At 33.2% G+C, this 24,487-nt stretch overlaps 1 protein-coding gene across 1 annotated transcript in view; it reads left to right on the top strand.

The window, feature by feature from the left end:
- The window catches only part of LOC128990179 (uncharacterized), a 94,136-nt gene extending 74,535 nt beyond the window's left edge, over positions 1-19,601 (top strand). The window contains exon 3 of the mRNA XM_054412462.1: positions 19,261-19,601. Within this exon, the coding sequence (XP_054268437.1) occupies positions 19,261-19,392 (132 nt within the window). The 3' untranslated portion in view covers positions 19,393-19,601. The remainder of the gene's footprint in view (positions 1-19,260) is intronic.
- Positions 19,602-24,487: the final 4,886 nt, after the last annotated feature.

The following is a 24,487-nucleotide window of genomic DNA, read 5'->3' on the forward strand; positions in this document are numbered from 1 at the left end:
AAATAAGAAAAATAACATTGCGTAACGTCAGAAAAATAGTCTTCGTCAGTACATACATATTACAAAATTGTAGCTAAATTAAATATACAACTTCAATTTCAAAGTTGTAAATGTTAAGATTCACTAGAGACAATGAAATTTTACAACAGAATCTATTGCCAACCGGTTTATCCAATTAATATTTAGTTTAACAGTCCACGTGTAAACTTGGACACTAGTTAAGATATAACTTTAACTGAGGGTGCGAATTGATACTATCACAATGAGGATTCCGAGACGTGCTCTAATAAACCAGCTTTGTTTACTAGTCTTGACTAGTTATTCTGGATCTTAACTTTGTCTGTGCTATGCTTTAATTACTAACTCTAGAAGGAATACTCAATTTAGTAGAACCTATTCTTTATCAAACTGTCGATGAATATGATATGCATGTCAATAATTTAAAGCATCTCAGTTTATGTGACCTAATTAGTTAGAATTAAACAATGAGTACAGATAAAGGAACCTGTTTTATTTTCACTACCCTTTTCGTCATAATTGTCGAATAATGAAGTGTTATAACGTAACAACTTATGTTGTGAACTGAATTATAAATCTAAAAAAAAAAAAAACTAACTATATCAGATGATGTTAATAGTTAAATAAATAGTATTTAATGAATAACATCCAGTGTATTGCATAAAACCCCAAAGAAGATTGTTCAATAAACTTTCAAAAACGCTTGAGAATATTTTGGAATATTCTATACCTATATTATTGGATTAGAAAATAATTATAATACAACTATATACTTAAAACAATGTTTTGCTCTCTGAAACACCTTACTATGTTATATAAAATATTATACAAACCGAAACAAAGACAGATTTTCCCACTAAATTAAGAAAATTTTAAGTTCCTCATATTGTTACATATGGCAGTGTTTTAAGTCTTTATGATGTTTATGGCAGTGTTTTAAGTATTTATGATGTTTATGTGATTTTAAAATATAATAGCTTTTGTTGTAGTGTTTACATGCTACCTGGATTTTGTCTTCTACAATGCCAAGTACATATAATTTTACAGAATGATGTCCACTAATTTTTATTGCAAGGGTTGGTAATGATTTGTATTGTATTTGGGTTAAAATACCTACCTAGGTGGCGTCCCTATCTCAATTCAAAATCTATGAAAAATAAAAGAGAGATATCTTGAAGCATGCTGAAAATATCACCTAAAACTATCGAACATCTAAATTACAAATTCCAACTTGCCTAAGACAATAAGATAAACAGGGGAACACAGGGAGATACTTTTATAACAGGAAATGAGCTGGTCTAGTGGTAGACTTCGGTCCCCGGGGTACCGGGTTCAAGTCCTGACAACCGACAATGGATTGTACCCAAGTAATAATGCCCTATAGATTAACCCTGAAGTAATTTGAAAACTGCTTCAGGCTAGAGGCTACCTAGGATGTGATGGTGGGACAATTTAAGTGTATACTATTTTATTTGAATTTTATAAACCAGTTTTAATAGTATCTCAGTAATTATTTTTCACTGAACCAATCAAAACGCTAATCCAGACATTCAAACATTCATCTTGCATAAAAACGAATCAGTACCTATATTGCCTAAGGAACAATGCGAAAGAGTAAAAGGTATATGTTAACTTAACCCAGTGTTACCAAACTTATTGCCTAACTACCGAACAGTGGCAGTGCTGCATTAGGCCAAAAGAGTGACAGAAACTTCTGGTAATTCAATTACCTCATCGGTAATCGTGTTGATTGTTTCCAGTTGCCCTAGATCACTGCGCTCGTTAGTGACTGAGTGACTGAGTGACACATATGTTTATGTTATGAGTTGCCTAACTGTGTTGGGTGTTGGGTCATGTTAGCTTGAGGTGTCGCGTGTTTGAATCTCACTGGTATTTGGGCTAATAAGAGCGAAATGCCATTAAAATAAGTGATGTTGTATTGACTAAATGTTGCACCTTTCACCTTCTTGAGGTATTTTGTTGTATGGGTCTTTGGCAAGTTGGAATTTGGTTGTATTTTCAATAGAGTTGTAAAAGGTGGTCTAATTTCCGTGGTGTTCAAGATACTTTTCTTTTATTTGTTTACGATTTTTAAAAAAATGAGTAAAGGGTGATTGTAGAATGGAGGAGATACTTTGTGTTGCTTTGTTACTAAAGTGTTTTCTTCTGCCAATACCATATATTAAAGGTCAAAGAAATAAAATAAGATGGCTCTGGAAGTACACTCGTGCATTAAAATTCAAAATGTTCATAAAACTTTATTGTGTTTATAAACCAACAACTATTTGTAGATTCATATTTTATATTTTTGTTTTATCCTTGATAAAGCTTATGCATTGAATATTTGCCAATCTTTCGACATCATTGTGGTGGATTTTCACTAATGTTCATATAAGGTTGGAATCTCATTTTCGATAATTTTTTTGACTGATGGTTTTTGTTAATATTGACTTTACATAGACTTTTGAATAGTTACCGAAATCCTTTAAAGATTATCGCACATTGACTCGATATGAGAATGCCATTCGGTCATTTGACTGCATTCGATCATTGATTGATTGATCATTTGCATTGATTGATCATTGATTGATTCAATCATTGATTGAATTTTCCTGCGATACCACAGAATAAGCAGTGTGGCAATACCTACATCACTTTTGTTTAAGCTAATCCTAAAATCTGTAAATAATCCTCAAGAAACTCTCAACTGTTTAAATAGTAAAGTGATATAAAGTAATCTTTAACAAAAATATCCTTCGTGTAATAGAAGGCCATTTCAAAGCTCCCCTGTCAATATTTCGATACATATGCAAACAACTCAAGTCTTCAAGAGGTTTAAAATAGCAGAGTAAACTGAAACAGGGTCTGGTTTGGACTGAAACCTTGTCTCGTCTTTGGATGATGCAACGCACGCAAATATTGTCGACCTGCTTCAGAACTATACAATATACAAGCTGCAGAGTCGTGCGCTAAGGCAGTGGCTGGTAGAGTCTCAAAAGGTTCTATGGCAAACGAGAAACTCAAAATGAAACACTCATTCATATATAGGGTGGACCACGAAAAGGTCAAAACGTTTGATTTTAAATTACTTGCCCATTTATGCTCCGAACGTTTGGAAACATTACACAATTCATTAAGTACGTAAAAAATATCCTGGGAGAATTTCAGCTCCCTACCTCTTGTAGAGACAAAATTGTGGTATATTGAAAAATTATACTTTAAACACGTTAAAAATAGAGTTTTTTGTTTTTAAAATATTTCTATTATCACATCCTAGGGAAATAAGGCTTTTTCGACAGGAAATTACAACATAGCCTAATGAAAAACCTAAAAGTAAAGTCCAAAATTATTCAAACTGTGATCTATTACTAGTTAATTAATAATAATAAATAAATAAATTTAATTTAATTAGTTAATAAAATTCAATATGCGACCATTTTGTTTCTACGAGGGTTAGGAAGCTGACATTTTCCCAGGATATTTTTAAAATCTACTTTATAAATTGTGTAAAGTTTCAGAATGTCCGATCTATAAATGGGTAAGATATATAAAATCAAGCTACTAAACCTCTTCGTATGACACTCTTTTCTTTATATTGGAAAAGAATATCCATTTCTGCAAGACCTAAACAAGATAGACTGAAACCTGAGGAACTTAACTTCTTCACAATTAGCCATCTTTTACATTTTCAAAAAATCTAAAATGTATTTCTCATGTCTCAGTTACAAACAGATTCAGCAGATTTGTATCAATCGTTTAACCATTGGACTGAATTTTCTTTTGATGTGTTTATAAAATTAATTTATCGACGAAATTCTTTGGTTTGCCTCAATGATTAGTACAGCAAAGGAGCATGGAAGCTATTATCTTGTCGATGGAGATTCTAATAAGGGGTAATCAAAGTACATTTTATAGTAAGAACTGAAGTTATGTATTTAGTAGTCACTCAATTTTATAATTGTATTTAAAATACAAAATTGTCCCTTCAAACGATTTCTTATATTGATTATTGGATGTTTCGTGATAAAGCTAGGATATGCACACTGTATTTATTCATAATATATTTTTAGTCGGATTTAATGTACAAAGCAGTTATAGTTTGGTTTATAAATAAATCTCTAATTTATAAACTCAAGACCTGTAACAATATGCATTTTATTAAGGTATACTTGGGTTTGATGCTGCTTACATATACCAAACACACGGCAAAACATTATAATGAAAACATTCCTATAGAAACCAGACACAAAAGAAAATTAAAGCAAAGCGAATTACTTACCATGCGCAATATCTAAATAACTCAATCTAATCTCTCTTGGGAAACCAATACACACCTCTCCCCCACAAACCATTCGTTTACGGCAGGATGAATGGATTCCTCCATTAGTCCATTAGCCCATTTCCTAATGGAGATTGATGAAGGTGTCATAGGTTGTTACAACTTTGCCATTTGTACTTCAACTAATGACGTCTTATTACGTGAACGTCTCACTCGATGTCTCGACTACCCAGCTGATCAGCGAAACAGCTGATGAATGTTGCATTGTTATGAATCTTGTGTAACAATGTGATGCGTTGACCAGTCTAGAATGTATTTTGTTTGTTTTGTCATTGTCCTGGTTTACTTGTTAAAAAATAGCCCGTAACCATTGTAACAGCCAACTCTAAGAGTTACGGCGTTGCAAAGCTAATTGGTGATTTGTGGGATTTGAACCCGAGACCCCGAATGCCTAATCCCCACGCAAATTGTAAATAAGAATACTGATAGGTCAATTGATTGAGATTGGGACTCCACCTAGGTGCGTATTTCAACCTCAATATCAGTCAGTGAGTGACGAGTATATAATGGCATATTTACAAATGAGTTTTTTTCTCGTAATACTTCAAACAAGTCCAAATTATAAAATACTTTTAAGTTTTCTACTCTTGCATACACCATTGGATTGATCACTTAACAAAATCACCATCGGACCTTTAACTGATACCGCCAATTTGACCACACAGTCACAAGCCATTTTCCCGCCAAATATACACTCAGCAGTTCCGGGTCTGCGTACATTTCCACTTACGCCTATCTCGAGAACTCATTGCGCCAAATGACAGGCCGATTGCTTGTCACGTGATGCCTTTGCCACTCTTTTGAGCGGGAATCTTTTCAGCGCGTGTGACGTCACTTCCTCGCCACTCCGGCTACAATGGCGCACACACGTCTAGTTGTGCAACGTAGAAAGGACTTGTTACGATATGTTAACGCATTGTGCCGCGACTAGTCCTTGCACAACTAGCCTGGGCCAATAAACCGGGATGATTAGGTTAATAGACCATCTTGACGGCCGTTAGGATGATGGACATTGTCTCCTGCATTAGGGGAATGACGTGCTTAGAGCCACTTGATGCGCTAGCGTCTCCTGTTATTTGTTACGCAAAGGTTGGGCAGTTCCTGTGTTGAATTATGGATAAATGTCAACTTGGAGAAGCCAAACGGCAGTAGAGTGATCATAAGACTAACCGTGGTTGAAATGGGTTAACAAAAAAGAACCTAAATGAAAAACAAGGTTGAGCCTAAAAGTGCATACGTCGTTCATATAAGACCTTCCATTAGTCATAAGGTGAAAACTACGAAAACCGTTACACATCACTAGTTATACAACAGGATCATTGCAAGAAGAGGACCATTATTAGTGAAATGTGCCCTATGGAAATCAATTTAATGTGAAGTAACCTAACCTAACAGCCTATCCTAAACTCGCCTGATCTAACCTAACCTAATCTAGTCTAGTCTTACCTCACCTAATTTAACCTAACCGAATACAGCAAGATCAAACCTAACCTAATCCAGCCAAGCCTAAAATCACCTAATCTAACCTAACCGAATACAACCTGGTCTAAAATAACCTAATCCAGCCAAGCCTAACCTCACCTAATCTAACATCGAATACAGCCTGATCTAAAATAACCTAATCCAGCCTAACATAACGTCACCTAAAATAACCTAACCGAACTGACAACTTGCTCTAACCTAACCTCACCTAATCCAACCTAACTGACCTAACCTAGTTGGGCCAACATTTACTACTAGTAACCCACTTCTTGTTTAGTCCCTTCGAAAGTAAACACTAATAATTATAACTGTACACTTAAGTGGGAGTGTAAAAGATTTATATTGCCGAAAACTGCAAACAACATTATTATAATAATTTTAATTAAATAATTAATTATTTTGATTAATTTTGTATAAATCACCTCAAGTAGTTTAATTTAAGGAAGTCGTACGATTACTCTATGGAAATTCCTTTTAATCACTGATCTCACACCATAGAGGAAAGTTTTTTCCTAGGTACATTCCATCTAGTTTAAAGGCTGCTAATAATTTTTTAAGGCTTCACATACAGTACAAGTAAACTAACCCAAAATATGGTATTCAAAATCAATGGACCTTATTTATGTTGACGTGACCTCAGCTACAAAACGATAACAACGACAGTGATCCACGTGACCACGTACTGATTAGTTCATAGCCAAACTCTTCCGGTTCGCCCATCGCTATTATCTGCACGTCCAAACATGTCCGGCCACGTAGTCGCACGTGTTTATTTGATAGAAAGAATGAAGAGAGAGTGAAAGAGTATTGTATACTGTTCTAACTGAATAAGGCTACTTACTTTTACTTTCGTCCATTCTGTTCCTTGATGGATTAAGTTAATAATATTTTGACCATCATAAATTGTATTCAACACAGTCAATGAAATGCCAACAAAATGCCTAATAAGGTGAAAACCATTGTAATATGTTGTTTTTCTTAACTTGATGTGTAACAGTTATATCAAATTATGATCATAGGCTTGAAATTTCAAGTAAGGAGAGCTCATTTAAAAGAAAAACAACGAGCTGTTGACACAGGCTATTTAGAGCGCAAGTGTGTGTTGAAGTTTCGAAAAGTTTTAATTGGAATGAAAATCAGGGGCTGTAGCATTAAGGGATTTCAAATTCATCTACAAAAGGAAAATCTTTCATAATTTTCTCCCAGATACTTCTTCCTGATATAACCAACTAATATTATAAAACACCAAATCATGGGTATTTTGTATAGTTATTTTTGTTATAAGACACCCACTCTCACATTTTGAACGTCAGAAAAGTTTGTAGTGTCTGCATAAAATTTCTATCAAAATCTATACTTAAGACAGGAGTTAAAAAGCTTAAAATGTATAAATAACTAAAGTTACTGAGTGGTTTTTGGAATGGTCATGGTTATAGATATAATTAAATGTAAGTTTGTGTCTGGTTTATTGGAAAAAATATATTTGACTAGTTTAGACAAATAATCAAGGCTAGGGAACAACAATCAAAGTAAATTAATAACTACGTACAACCTATTTATTTACTTAGTAGTCAATTATTAATCAGCTTCAGTCTTTGGTTCTACAAGTGGACACCTACAAAAATTTAGTTAAAAGGGAAAGTTTACTTGTACAGTAATTATAATGGACCATCTCATAATTTTTCCCTATTGAAATTATCGTGTTTAATCCTTCATCTTTAGGTAGGCCTAATTTTTGTATAATCTTAACATAGACTATAATTTGTATAGTCTTTATGTATATTACAAACATGTCTGGGTAGCAATTGGTTGCAGTTCTCACCTTCTAATCTGTTCTATTCCAATCGACATTGTTATCAGACCTAGACGCCATTTGTCATTCAGCTATGAATTAATTATGCTTTCTAACATCAGGTTGACGTAAGATAGTAACAAGACTAGGGTTTTCTACGCTAGAGGCATTTGAATTAAAGTCAAAGTTAGTTATAACGCTTTTTAGGGAAATCGGTCAAAACCCATTAAAGTGTTGTGGATGAGCCGGGAATTGAACCCGTTTCTCCCTCACCCAAGTCCAACTTAGTACAATTTCATAAAAAAAGAAAAAAAAACACGATAGTAAATACCACACGTGTAAATAAAACAGATTAACAAATATAACGATACAAAATTTAAGTGTTTTTGTTTATCGACCCTAGTAGATATAATATACGGGTTTAAAGTCACTTGGGGCACGTTTTCCCATAAGAAATAACATGGGATCATTTTTTGGCCACTAAAACCAAAAATCCTGATCTTTGCCTAAATATCCCTATATAATTGTCAAACCTTATTTCTTACTTATTCCCCATAAATATATTCGATATTAAGCTAAAAAAGCTATTTCTTATATTTATTGACCCTTACAAGTGTAAATTTAGAGTAGAGGCAATATGATGGTTTAACATCACTTTAGGCACGTTTTCCCCATAAGAATAACATGGTGAGCTTTTTTTAACCACTTTTTTAAAAATCCAGCTCTCGGCCTATACAAGCCTATATAAATGTTCAATACCATTGTACAACACTATTACTATTTCAAATCCATATCCATTCACATGTATATTCTCAAAATCATCAACTTGACAGTGCGAGGTTTGTACGCGAACTCGGGCGCGCTCCCGGCTCATGGCGCGCTCCTGACCTATGGTCAGGCTTCTTGCTCCTGACTCATGGTCAGTCTTCTCGTCTCTAGTGGCAAATACTGATTAAGTCTTGAGTGGGTGACCTCCCGTTGAAGTAATTTCTAATTAAAAATTTTGAAATTTATGTAAAAACTTCTTAATTTTTAGTTAAAAAATTTGAAAATTTCACAATTCCTGGGTAAAAATTTTTGAAAATTTCACAATTTCTGGTTAAAATTTTTGAAATTTTCGGAAAATCTATAAATAGAGGTGACATCAGCCCAAGTCCTCATTCCTAAACATGAAGCCGTCATGTCAACACTGCTCCGTGTCGCTCTCCACCAAAAGTAACCTGATTCGCCACTACAAGGTAATTCATCAAATGAATGTGAAACTGTGCAAGGTTTGTGATTTAATCTGTGATAACAATGTGGCTTTAAAATCACATATATTACAAAGTCACAAGACTTGTAATTTTTGTAAGAAAAATGTTGTTGGCCATTTTAGAAGACATATCAATTCTTGCAACAATTGTCCATACACAATGATAAAATTTGTTGGTGAATCAATTAGAGCTGAACTTGAAAATACTCTCAAGTCTTTTCCTCTGCCAATAAAATGGACTTTAGTTAGGAGAATTAAATTTATAAAATATTCAATGGATAAAAATGGAAAATTAGTTAATGAAAAAGAATGTATAGCGGATTTTAGAAGTCTTACTACCTTAATTATTGAGAAAAGAGATTTAAAGCCTCAAATTAAAAATGCACTTTTAAAGATTGATGCATCCATTCACAAATATCAAGCCCAAGGCAGTGGTTGGATATATGACCATACTAAGTATTGGCAGCTGCATGTTTACAAGTATAAACCCCTAACTCCAAAGTCATATATCCCCACACCAGAGAGTATTCAATCAAAACATGCAGTTCTAAATATAAGAAATTTTGACAATAAATGTTTCCTTTGGTCGATATTAGCAGCTTTATATCCAAGGAATTGTATCAATGAAAATGCTAATAGAGTCTCTAATTATGTACCCTATGAAAGTCAGTTAAATATGACAAATATAAAATATCCCGTAAAAAAATCTGATATTGATAAATTTGAAACACAAAATAATATAAGTGTTAATGTATTTGGAGTTGAAGACCAGAAATGTGTATATCCATTAAGAACAACCAAACTGAATAGTAATACCCATGTAGATTTATTATTATTACAAGAAGGTCGTAAATCACATTATTGTTTAATTCGTGATTTTGATAAGTTAATGTTCCATTGTACAAAAGATAACAATAAGAAGCATTTTTGCAAGCTGTGTTTGCAACATTTTTACACCAATGATAAATTAGAACGTCATATAACATATTGTAAGAATTTTGATGCGCAAAGAGTGGAAATGTCTAAACAAGATATATTACAATTTAAAAATTATAAATATCAAATTAAAGCTCCATATGTAATTTATGCTGATTTTGAATGCTTTATAAACTCCAATATACATATTCCATCGGGTTTTGCATTTGTCGTAGTAAAAGATTCAAAAATTATTTCTGAAGAGTTGTACAGTGGTATAAATGTTATGGATGTGTTTTTCGAAAGGCTATTTGAGACTTATGATTATATTAAAAATCAAATGGCAATATACCCTAGTAATGACTCCTGAGCAAGAGGTATCTTTCCAAAACTCAACACACTGTCACATTTGTGAAAAGCCCCTATATTTTGATAGGGTGAGAGATCATTGCCATTCCTCTGGGCAATACCGTGGAGCTGCCCACAATGATTGTAATTTAAACTATAAAGTAACAAAGAAAATCCCAATATTCTTCCATAACTTGAAAAATTACGATGGACATTTAATAATGCAACACTTGGGAAAGTTTAATAAACATAAATTAAATTGTATAGCTAAAGATATGGAAAAATATATATCATTCTCTGTTGATGATTTGATATTTTTAGATTCCTATAACTTTCTGTCCCTTCCATTATACAAATTAGCTTCCAATTTAAATACATTTAGATTCATAGACAATCCACTACTACAACGTAAAGGCGTATTTCCATATGAATATATGACGGGACCAGATAAGTTCGCAGAGTCTCTACCTCCAATTGAAAAATTTTACAGTACTTTAACTAAAGAACATATCTCTTCCAACGAATACGAACATGCTAAAAATGTCTGGACCCATTTTAATATAAATAATTTACAAGAATATCATGATTTATATCTTAAAACAGATGTATTGCTACTGGCTGATGTGTTTGAGACATTTAGAGACCTGTGTTTAAAGGATTACAAACTGGACCCCGTACATATGTATTCACTTCCTGGATTAACATGGGAGGCCTGTCTTAGAATGACTGGTATAAAATTACAACTATTTCAAGATATTGACATGCATTTGTTCATAGAAAGTGCGATTAGAGGTGGAGTCAGTATGATTTCCACACGTTACGCTAAAGCCAATAATAGATATATGGGTGAACACTATGACCCCAATCAAGAGAGTGTGTATTTAATATATTTAGACTGTAACTCGCTATACTCTACAGCAATGTGTGAGCCACTGCCCGTGGATGGATTTCGTTGGACAAATGAGATAGACTACAAATATAATCAAAATGATGAGTTTGGATACATTTTAGAAGTTGATTTAAAATATGATAAAAGCTTACATGATTTACATAATGACTATCCATTAGCACCAGAGAAAATGAATGGCAAATTAATACCTAATTTAAATGACAAAACTAAATATATTTTACATTACAAAGCATTACAAAAATATGAGGAATTGGGTTTGATTGTTACAAAATACCACAGAATTTTAAAATTTAGACAGTCTAAATGGCTTGCGCCCTATATTAATTTTAATATTGAAAAACGAAAATGGGCTAAAAATGATTTCGAAAAAGACTTTTACAAATTGTTAAATAATAGTCTCTTTGGTCGAACAATTATGAATCAACGAAAGTTTCGTGACATTTATCTCAAGGATGAGTCACTATTAACAAAATATGTCACTAATCCAAGGTTTGACTGTAGCAAAAAGTTCGATAACAATTTACATGCTATACATTTAAATAAATTAGTTGTAAAGTTTAATAAACCTATATATTTAGGAATGACAATTTTGGATATAAGTAAAGTAATAATGTATGATTTCCACTATAATTATATGTCAAAATTTAAGAACAAAAGATTTCTTATGACAGATACAGATTCTTTAATGTATTCTATAGTTACTCAGGACTTTTACAAGGAAATAGAATGTGACTTGCACTTTTTTGATACCTCTGGATATAGTAAAGACCATTTCTTATACTCTGATAAAAATAAAAAAGTCACTGGCAAGTTTAAAGACGAATTAGATGGTCATATTATGTATGAATATTGTGGTTTAAGACCAAAGTTATATTCTTATATTCCTCTTAAATGGTTATATGAAGAAGACAAGCAAGCTTTAGAGGTGAAGAAAGCTAAAGGAGCTGATGGTGCTACAGTTAAACATCTCCTTAGACATCAACATTATTTGAACTGTCTTGCAACTGGGCAAGATTACTATGAGAATGTGACAAGAATTAAATCTACAAATCATCATCTTCAAACCTTGACCATGAACAAGAAAGTACTATCCTTTGACGATGACAAGAGGTTTATTCTTGAAGATGGCATTAATACTCTTGCGCTTGGTCATTATAAAATTGATCAAACATGAATTGTATGTGTAGATATAAAATAAATGCAAATGTTAAAAAACTCCAGTCTTTTATTTATTTACCCTTACCATCCTCTTGATAGAATTGGTCAAACATAAATCTATATTTACCATTATTCTTTGACCTTTCTTTGTCTATTACGAAAAAGCCATATTTAGTTTTATCCCAACATTGATGACAGAGATTTTTAAATTGGTCAAATGAAAAGTCATTACCAACATGATTGTGATATACATGTTTTAAATTTAAATCATCTTGTTTGAATAATATTAGGAAATTTACATTATCACGTAAATGTTTGTGTACTTTGCTGTAAGATTGACACAAGTAAAAACAGTTAATATTTTTATGTCGACCCATTGAGAAAACTTGTGTAATATTTGGACTATTTATGTCATCAAATACAACAACTGACTGTGATTTTACATCATTTGGTGTGATTTCACAGTCAGTAAACGTGTGTAATTTCACTTCATCACACAAACTAAATATGTCAATTATTTTTTTATATTTTTCTTGTTCTAAAGATTTAGATATTAAATATAAGTTTGTAAATTTTAATCCTTCCTTTCTTACAATTAAGTTATAAATTACAACCGTCTTCCCACTTCCACTTGGACCACAAATAACACATCGAATATTGGTAGGAAATAGACCCAACTTCTTTGGTATATTTTCCTTAGTATGTACTATTTTAAATTTGTGTTTTTGTTGAATAAAAGACATTTTTTATATAATAAAAATGGTAAAAAATGTCAATAAGAAAACATGTAAAAAGGGCAAAGGTTTATTCCTAAAGCCATACAAGGGTCGAGGGTTATTGAATACTCTTATAAATAACCTTCCATTCCCACTTTACATACCATCATATCGGGACTGTGGACCTGGAACGAATATACGTGGGAATCTAGCCAAAAATGTACCTCCAAAAAATAAACTAGACTCTTATTGTAAAGAGCATGACATATTCTACATGAATAATCCCGATACCGCTGCTCGGAACAAAGCAGACATGAGATTAGCAGACTTAGCTTGGACTAGAGTTACGGCCAATGACGCAAGTCTTGCTGAAAAAGCTGCTGCTTATGCCGTGACAAATTTGATGAAGGCAAAAGCAAAAATGGGAATGGGATTAAAATTTAATAAAAAAGATGGACAACTACCAGCTGTTAGAGGCCGCAAAAGACGTGCCTCACTTCAGGGGGGTGTACTTAAAAAACGAGCTAAAAAATCTAAAACCAAGAGTAAAAGAGTGCGGAATAGTTAATTTGGATAGCTCATCTGGCACACATTGGACAGCATATCGTAAAAATAAAGATATTGTAATTTATTTTGACCCATTTGGAATCCAACCTCCAAAAGAAGTAATTAAATATTTTGAGGGATATAAAATCTTCTATACAACCGATCAAATACAAGATTTAAATAGTTCTATTTGTGGAATTTTATGTTTATCATTCATAAAAAATTTTTGTTTATAAAAATGGATTCATTTACTATAACATTTTCGGGTACAGAGCCAGAGCTTAAGTCAGTGTTCTTTCCTCCCATAGAATTAAATGATGACTATGTAATTGGATTAGTAGATTTTCAAAGTTATAATTCTATATTTAATGTTAAAAAACCTCTAAATACTTTAACATATTACAAAGTAGAGAAAATGACATTACCAAAAGGAGAGATCTCTGTCGATGATTTAAACCAGTTATTAGATGGTAAACTTAAAGTTATAATAGATAAAAATGGAGACGCATTAATTAATACCAAATCCAAACTTTTGTTTAAAGGGTTTATTCCAAAATTAAATCAACTTAAAGGCAACAAATTAACCATTAGAGAAGGTGATGATGTTTTCTATTATGACCACAATGCTCCAGTTACAATAGAAATTTCTGAAGGAACATATGAGGTGGTTGAGCTTGCAAAGGAAATTCAAAAGCAAATCCCAGACTTTTTCCTTACAGCTAATAATAAAACTATGAAAGCGACATTACTTTCTAGCCACGTGTTTGATTTTACAAAAACATGTTTAGGGTCTGTCTTATTGGGATTTAAAGGTGTATCTACTCCTGGTGTTCAGTTTGAATCTACAAATAAAATAAACATTAATAATGTAAATGTGATTAGAGTAAAATGTAATATTGCAAACGGGTCCTATTTAAATGGCAACAAATCACACACCATACATAGCTTTTATCCAGAAGCTCCTCCTGGCTACAAAATTATCGAAGTTCCAAGAAATATTATATATTTTCCTGTAAATAAGAGAAGTTTAGATGTTGTCAGTATTACATTTGCCGATCAACACGACAAGGCAATTGACTTTAACGGAGAAGAAACTACAATTACTTGTCATATAAAAAAGATATGAGAATTTATAAGAATTTATCTATAAGTGTACAAAATGCTAGGTTCCTAAAGTCAATAGGACTAAAGTTAAAATTTTCTATTAATAAAAATGGAAGATTTTCTAGACGTTACAGGGAAATCCCAATTCGACGATAGTGTGGTTAAAATTACAAATCACTCCTATGTTCCCCACAATACTTTAGCAATAAATAATTCTGATGAAATTCGAATATGTATTAATAATCAAGATTTGCTAACTCTACCATGTAGGAGTTATCTGTATATTAAGGGAGAAATTGAAAATCATGATAAAGGTCATTTTATAAATAATGCATTTGCGTTCTTATTTGATGAAATTAGATACGAAGTTGCAGGTAAAGAAATAGACATTGTAAGAAACCCAGGAATTTCTAGTCTTATGAAAATATTGAGCTCTTACAATAAAACTACTAAATTGTCAAATGTAGCATTTGATTCTGACACGAATTTAAAAGAGTTCCATAAAGGTGGTAAGTTCAGTACTTGTTTGCCATTAGAGTTGTTAATGGGTGTATTTGAGGATTTTAATAAGGTTTTAGTAAATGTCAAACAAGAATTGGTGTTGAAAAGATCCAAAAATGATTTGAATTGTATATTAACAACCACTAGTGCTCCAGCCAGTGGCACTGCTGATACGATTCCCAAAATTACACTTAACTCAATTCAATGGGTAATGCCACACGTGATACCATCAGATGGAGAGAAGTTACAATTACAAAAGATGTTATTGCAAAATAAAAATTTGCAAATTGCATTTAGAAGTTTAGAGCTGCATGAACTTCCATCATATCCCAATACCACAAGACATACATGGTCAGTAAAGACATCTTCAAGTTTAGAGAAGCCTAGGTATATTATATTTGGTTTCCAAACAGCTAGGGATAATAGTGCACGAAAAAGAACTGATGAATTTGATCACTGTAAATTAAAAAATCTCAAAGTATTTCTAAACTCTGAATATTATCCTTATAGTGATTTAAATCTTGACTTTGAAAATGGAGATGTCTCTAAAGCTTATGAGATGTTTATGAGGTTTAGAGAGACTTACTATAATACTATCCCAGATCCTATGATTAGTAGGGCTGAGTTTATGAAGAAATATCCACTAATTATAATAGACTGTTCTAGACAGAATGAAACAGTGAAGGAAGGAATTGTTGATATTAAATTAGAGATTGAAACTGCAGAAAATGTGCCAGCAAATACATCTGCATATTGTTTGATAATACATGATAAAGTGTTTGAGTACAATCCTTTGTCAAATGAGATAAATAAAATGTAAATAAAAGATGAAAAACATTCAACAAGAATTGGTTGACTCTGCAAATCAAATACGAGAGAAATATAGAGCTTTAAAACGTGGCAAGTTTCTAGAGGCTGAAGAGAGGTTTCAAACATTCCAACCTTTAATAGAGCCATTACAAGAATTAAAAAAAATCACAGCTATTGGCAAAACAGAGAGGCCTCAAATGGAGATACTCCCAATGACTCCATCTAGAATATCAATGATACCAAGATTACAACCATTACAACCATTACAGCAATCCACTCCACAGAAATTAGATTTTGGTCTTTTAGCATCAGACTATTTAGGAAATTACCTCAGTAAAAGTAGTATGACAGACACTACATATGGTATTAGACGAGAAGCAAATAAATTTTTATTGGAAATAAGGAAGTTGATATTGCCAATGATGATGTCACAGTTGCAAATAAAACCTACAAGGGGACAAAAGGCTTGTGGCAGTTGTTAACTTTAAAAGAACCTGAGGATTATACTCAGGTTGATTTGCAAAATTATAAAGAGATTTTGGAAGCCACAAATGGACATTTAAAGAGTTACAAAGATGGTGCACCAATTTCAAGTAATAGACATACTAAATATCTTAATATAATTAAACCTCTTTTTAAATCTGTTGGTGAAGGTTTGAGACAAGTGACTGGTAATAAAATAGACTATATTTATTGGGATGATCCTAATGAGCTTGTAGATAGGTTAAGACTTCTTTGGCTAAGTCGCCAAGCCAGTAACTCAGGAGTGGATAATGAAATAGATTCCATTATTGAGGAATTAAGAGAAAGTGGAATTATTTATTAAATAAAAATATGTTTATAGATAAATTTTATCGTTTATATAATCCATATAATAAGCCTACAGAACCCAGGGCTAGTCATGAACCTACTTTAAATTTAAAAGACGATAGTTGGAATTGTTTAAACCGTAAAATTGGTAATGTTAAAGATGGGGAGTTTGTAGATGATGTATCAACTTTGGGTCAGACATTAACTAGAAAAGGTGATGTATTTTTACAAGGTAAAACTAAATATGAGTTTTTAGAATCTAAGAATAAAAATTGGAATGCTAAAAAACAGAAAATTACTAATGTGGAAAAGGGTGAAAGTTTAGATGATGTGCCCACTTTACAACAGACTTTAATACGAACAGATGGTGGTACATTTGTACAAGACAATAAAAATTATGAATTTTTAGAATCAGAGAATGGTGTTTGGAATGCTAAGAAACGGAAAATTACTAATGTAGAAAAGGGTGAAAGTTTAAATGATGTGCCCACTTTACAACAGACTTTAATACGAAAAGAAGATGGTAATTTTGTACAAGATGATAATAATTATGAATTTTTAGAATCAGAGAATGGTGTTTGGAATGCTAAGAAACAGAAACTTAGCAATTTGATAGAAGGTACAGATAGTAAGGATGCTGTGAATGTTTCACAAGTTCCAAAAATGGAAGCAGGCTATTGGGATTTTAATAATAAAAGGTTAGTACGTGTTAAACCTGCTGTTGATGACACTGACTGTGTTACAAAAGAACAGACTATAACTTTTGATAAAAAAGAAAAATGTTGGGATGCCAAAAAACAATATATAAGAAATCTGCCAATGGGGGAATATTTAGATGATATTTGTTTAATGTCACAAGCTATGTATTATGATGGATCAAAATTTGTATATGGAGGAAGAAAATTTAATTTGATGGAATACAATCCTGATTTATTAGTTGCTGACCCTACATCTTTGAGCGGATTTAAGTATATAGATAATAGACCATATATACCAGAAAACTATGTATTTAAAAGAATGGAAGATAATCTATTGATTGGGGCTAATGGTAATATATTTACAGTACAAGGAAAGAGTGATGTTATAAAAAATGAATGAAATTGCATACGAACTTCATAAGCCTGCAAGAAAGAATTTCATTAGAAGGTCTTTTAAAGTAATAGGTATAAACGAAACTGTACAAATAGATTTAATTGATATGCAAAACTATGCTAGAGAAAATTCTGGCAATAAATATATTTTAACTTTAATAGATATATTTTCTAAAAAAGCTTATGCTGCTCCGCTAAAGAATAAGACGGGTTTGGTGGTTACAGAAGCCATTAAAACCATTCTACCAAAGGGGGTTAAAAACATTCAATCTGACAATGGAAAAGAATTTGTTAATCAATATTTTAGCAAACTAATGAAACAATTAAATATTAATCACTATCACACATTTTCTACAACTAAGGCTGCAATTGTGGAGAGGTTTCAGAGAACTTTAAAGAATTGATTATATAGAGAATTTAGTGCTCAGGGAAGTTATAAATGGTTGGATTTACTTCCAAAGTTAATTCGAAAATATAATAATAAGGTGCATAGATCTATAGGAATGAAGCCTAACCAAGTGAGTATTAAGAATAGTAAATATGTGCATGAGAGGTTGACTTCTAAAGTAGTGCAAGTTAAAAAGCCAAGATATAAGGTAGGTGATAGTGTGAGAATTTCCAAGTATAAACATGTTTTTAGTAAAGGATATACCCCGAATTGGACAGGTGAGCTATTTACAATAGCAGAAGTTAAGAATACAAAGCCTGTGACTTATATCTTGAAAGATGAAAATGGTAATATAATCAGGGGAGGCTTCTATACAGAGGAATTGTTAAAGACCAAATATAAAGACATGTATTTGATAGAAAAGGTTATTAGGAGAAATGGTGATTTATTATATGTCAAATGGCTTGGGTTCCCAAGTAGCCAGAATTCATGGATTTCCACTAAGGATGTCCAAGGGAGCGCGCCATGAGCCGGGAGCGCGCCCGAGTTCGCGTACAAACCTCGCACTGTCAAGTTGATGATTTTGAGAATATACATGTGAATGGATATGGATTTGAAATAGTAATAGTGTTGTACAATGGTATTGAACATTTATATAGGCTTGTATAGGCCGAGAGCTGGATTTTTAAAAAAGTGGTCAAAAAAAGCTCACCATGTTATTCTTATGGGGAAAACGTGCCTAAAGTGATGTTAAACCATCATATTGCCTCTACTCTAAATTTACACTTGTAAGGGTCAATAAATATAAGAAATAGCTTTTTTAGCTTAATATCGAATATATTTATGGGGAATAAGTAAGAAATAAGGTTTGACAATTATATAGGGATATTTAGGCAAAGATCAGGATTTTTGGTTTTAGTGGCCAAAAAATGATCCCATGTTATTTCTTATGGGAAAACGTGCCCCAAGTGACTTTAAACCCGTATATTATATCTACTGATCCTTTTGCCATGTCCACAGCAGATTCTCCTTTTTTTCTCATATTTGACACTTTTCTAACCCAAGTTTTGTCTGTTGCAGCTCCTAGACTCTGATGGAGATCGAGACCCAGGATCCAGCTACGCACCAGACCGCCGTCCCTTCCCAAAGAGGGACTACTACGGCTACGACCCCTCCCACCACTTCACCATGGACCATCTCATGCACCCCTGAATAACCCTCTCAATGTCTCCAACTTGCTGTTTTTAATTTTTTTCTGTAATAAATTTAAAGCAATACTGTTGTAAGCTATGTTACATAAAATACGTTTTGAAAATATACTAATCGTTTCCTTCCGAGCATCAAAACTGTTCAGATTTTGTACTTATCCATTTCGTTAATTGTAAGAGTTTGTTTGATGCATTAAATTTACTTTTGTAACTCTTCTGTATTTTTATTATGAAACTCCATACTAGGGTGGATTAAAAGATGTGAAATGCATTCAGTCAATAATTTGGAATGCTTGTGAGTAGTGTTGTATATATAATTGGTACACAATCCTACCAACCTTTCTAAATTTGTATGTTATATTAAATTACCGACTGTTAAAAAAAAATTAACATCTCCATCAAGAGATATGCATTTTCAACGTAATTTAGAATATGGCCCTTCTTGTTAAAACTTTACTTCAGTCATAAAAACACTCTTCACAAAAAATGCATACTGTACCTAGAAAAAAGCTAGTCTTTCCGGCCTAAAAAGATATGTTTTGAGACTTTTTTCCTTTTTTTAAGGAAATATTTTAAAAAGTGGATTAATTTAACGTACTTTAAGAAAGAAAATTAAAAATATGCGTATTTAATAAGATAAAATTAGTTATTTAACTTACACTAAGTACAGAACGGTAACTTGGAGATCTACAATATTGCCAGCTGATAAATTATCCATCTAAAACAAGTAAGCAAAGTTCCACGACGTGATATCTTTGAGGAAAACTCAATTATCTCCGAAACTTAAGCTCATTGTTGTGCATTTTCGATCTCATAAAGAACTTTAATCACTACTAAAGAAAATATCAACAACTTTTAATTGCTTCCGGCGCCTGTCCCTCAGTCAATATCATATTTAAGGTGTTTTGTTAGAAATAAGGTGTACTAGCGTACATGTTGCTCGAATTCGAGCAATTGAAAAGTATTTACAGGAGTTATTATTAAGTTAAAGTAAAAGTTAAAGTATTATTAAGTACAGGAGTTATTTCAAAACGAATAACAGTCATATTTACAATGAGTTTAAAAGAGTCAACCCAAAGATCACCGGTGTGTAACTCAGACCATGTTTATCTTCGTTATTGATAAGCCTAAAGCATTCCGGCCGGTTTTCTCCTTCTAAAAATGCCTCGCTGTACAGGCAACACAGGTCATTGATAGAGGGCCAATTGAGAACGAAAAGTAGTTTTGGGGTAGTGTTAGAGCGCATTCGTAAACTAATAGTTGAGATTGTCCAGGGTCAGGTGCTGACTGTGAGGAGTTGAGCCTATTACGCGCCACTGTTCTGTAGCTGCGGTCGTTATCACGATTACACCTCCTGTCTATTTTATATGTGTCGTTGTCATCGCGGCGGAGGCATTTAAAAGAATAAAACAACAAATAATATAGCGACATAGCGACACAAAACAACGATAAATACACAAATTTAAGATACAACCATACTGACATGATCCGTCTTGGGGGTTATGTTTACACAAACTCAAATAGTAAATAAATTTACTCAATGTGTTTCATTGAATCGAAAAATAAATAACAGCAATTAAATTATACAGCTGATCAAAATGTAAACAATTATGTTCTTCATAAGGATAGCATGGGAACTTTCAAAGCCACTGGGGCAGAACCCAAGGGACTTTGTCAAAAGTGTAAGGCCAGTTTGCAAATCTACGCGACACGCTCTTTCCAATGAGACGTCAATGGATAAAATCGGTTAAGAAATGGCGGAGGAGTTCAACCGACAAAGTTTCATGTAGCGTATTAATTATATAGATAACCCAAGCTGGCGTCGAAACATCTGTCTTTATTTTTGAGGTAAAATGTTCAAAACAGCTGATTATACTAATATGATGAACAACAATGCATCTTAACATTGAAATAATGACTGTAGTTTGCCTGATCATTCCGTCAACACCTTATTTAAAGCCCCGTTCACACGGGGCGAGTTTACAAGCTACACTCCGGCTTTTTTACACGCAGCTAGTAAAATAGCTCAGTGTGAACGACGTACTCGCTCAAAAGCTGCTTGTAAAAAAGCTCTGGAAAAAGTTGACGCTGCCGCTACTTTACACGCCAACTCGCCAGCTTTTGAGCAAGTAGGCGTGTAAAGTAGCCCAGTGTGAACACAGTTGATTGTGCTTGTGCGCGTGTTATTCAAAGATGGTGGAGGATTTGGTTCAAGCCAGCTACTGAGCGAGTGGAAAAAGCATCGTGTGAACGACTACAAGCGCACTCGCCGACTCGCCGGCGTCTTTCTACACGCCGGCGAGTTGGCTAGTGGACAAGCTCCGTGTGAACGAATACAAGCACACTCGCCAACTCGCCGGCTTCTTACACGCCGGCGAGTAGCGTGTAAACTCGCCCCGTGTGAACGAGGCTTAATGTGATTTGTTAGAAATAAGGTGTAGAACCAACCTACGCTGGTGTCGAAACACCTTTCTTTATATTTACTGTATAAATGTTCAAAACTGCTGATTATACTAATTTGATATCGACAACAATACATCTTAACAATTTAATAATGACTGTAGTCTGCCTATCAACCCCCTTTTAAAGGGGTTTGTTAGAAATAAGTTGTGTAACCTACGTTGGTGTCGAAACACCTTTCTTTACTCTTAATGTAAAAATGTTCAAAACATCTGATTAAACTAATTTGATATTGACAACAATGCACCTTAACAATTGTAATGGCTGTAGTTTGCCAGACCATTTCATAATAGAAAATCTATTCAGGCAGTACAACCCTACCATTAAGACACCATGTACGTTATAACATACGTATAGGGCTATAAAGGCACTGGTAAACGCTACTAAACAAAGAATTGTTCAGCTAAGAACTTTCTTCTCCCAAAATTCTAAAATTAGAATCGCACAGTGGAAACTTATCATACGAAAAGGTGAGACATTGTAGGTTACACCCAAATTAGTTTATTTACTCAACGCAGTCTGCTGAGTGGGATACTAAAATTATTTTAGAAATAAACTAACCATACCTATTGGCAATAAGATGAACATTGAAAGACATTGAAGAAAGGGAGAAAGAATGACGTGTGCTAAACACGTCTCTTGGATACGTTTGGTGTTGAACTACAAGATATATGAACTTGTTTATGTTGCGTGTGGCACGCAGTTTTAAAATCTCACATTATTATTCTACAACCGGTTTCCCTCATAAACGTAAACAACAAACTAAAATTAAAACATGTCGCGTAGTTACCAAATTACTCTCAGTTTTAGTATGTGTAAAGATTTAAAAAAATATAGTAGAACGGCTATATTATTTATGATAAAGATCTCTGTATAGTAAAATTGTTAAAATATGTAACGTTAGCATTTGAATATATTTTTTAAGGGACTGTAAACATGTCGAATGGCCCATATCAATAGTTAAACCGTAACAATTTTTTTTTTAATTTCACATATTATCAAATTGGTTTTTACAAATTTGTTTAACAATTTAAAATGTATTCTCAATAGGTGAAATAGAATAAATAGAAGTGGTCAATAAGTGCAAAGAATTTATTGGGCATTCTTGTTTCAAACCGACCACAACAAGTTAGCTTAGGTTAGGTAAGGTTAGGTTATTTGCACTTTGAAAAATGCCTCTTGATCTAGAATAACAGGTAGTTAACACAAGAGCAGCTATTATTGTTTATATTTTATGAACTATGCGAAATGGCTCTTTTTCGCTATTTCAAAGACAGCCACAGCCCCCACTGCACCATATTCTCAGAGCGAAAAATATCAATTTAGTAATCAAACACTACATCCACCAACAGCAATTATAAAGACAATTTGTCAATAGGGCCCATGCTCTACTCTTAGTCATCCACGTTTCTACCTTGTAGAATGTCAACTCTTGTATGTTTACGAACTCGCCAGTGAAGTACGGCTCATGTCTATTCTAAACTATTTGTTGTTCAGCGCCCGCATGGAGACCTGCCTCAGGCTTGGCTCTAGGAGTTGGGACAAAGAAAGTGAACCTCTGTCGATATATGAGGCGAGGTGAACCATGTTACATTTCTTGGACTTTCACTCGGAGAATGCGAGTTTTGAGGCGCTCCTGCACCGTGCATTTCCCGCACATGCGCCCACACACTACAGAAGCGTGCGCGGAGACAACGCATGCGCATCAGAGATGACACGCAGCGCATCCGTCTGACGTCTCCGGCACGATCTGCTACATATCAGGCGAAAATACGATGGGCACTTTTACTTAAGGGAACACCCCATCAAGGATATTATTGTCCACAGTTAAAAAATACAGCTGGTTTATTGGCATGTGGTGTTAAAATAAAACACAGCTGAACAAAACCTGTATACATTTTCAGTCAAAAAGGAAATCCATTATTTGAAAGGAACATTTTTAATCAATAAATGAAGATAAAAGGGGATTTAAATATTGACAGGCCATATTTTAGAGCCAGTAGGTTACCTTTTAGCCCAATATGTTATCCGTATGTTGATCAAACATATAAATACAACTATAAAATGCAATATATAAATATATAAATGAAATTTTTAATAGTTTTAGGTAGCAAGCATTTTTAAAATTGACTATTTAATCTGTTCTAAACAGTCTGGTAGCAACATAAATTAATACCTCAGTCGTTATAACTCTAACTTTACCTTCCTAAACTCACAGTTGTCGTTTCTACACCAATCACAGTACAGCCGGAAGTTTGTTAACATCCATATATAACATAACCTTTTTTTAAACAAAAATAACCTTAGTTATATTTTATATATATACAAAAAAGTCATATAATTTATGTGTTACTATAAGGTAATTATGGTGGTAGAAACAATCTTGTGTGTTTACGAGCACAATACACAAATACGAGTATAAGCCTATATTCAGTGAAGTTTTTTTGATTCGTCAACGAATTCAATATAAACAAGTTATAAATCATAAAATTACTTATATCCAGACTGATGAAGCGTAAACGCATATCAGTCCATGTTGCTATAAGGCATTGACGACATGGGAAGAAAAGCCAGAGTGATGTGTCCCGACGGCTCATTTGCGGTATCTTCTCTCTGATTCTGCTGTTTTCGAATAAAAC

The sequence above is a fragment of the Macrosteles quadrilineatus genome, unplaced genomic scaffold, assembly GCF_028750875.1.
Source record: "Macrosteles quadrilineatus isolate MER2022 unplaced genomic scaffold, UCM_ALF_1.0 Scaffold_3__2_contigs__length_128488019, whole genome shotgun sequence".
In the NCBI taxonomy this organism is placed as follows: Eukaryota; Metazoa; Arthropoda; class Insecta; order Hemiptera; family Cicadellidae; genus Macrosteles; species Macrosteles quadrilineatus.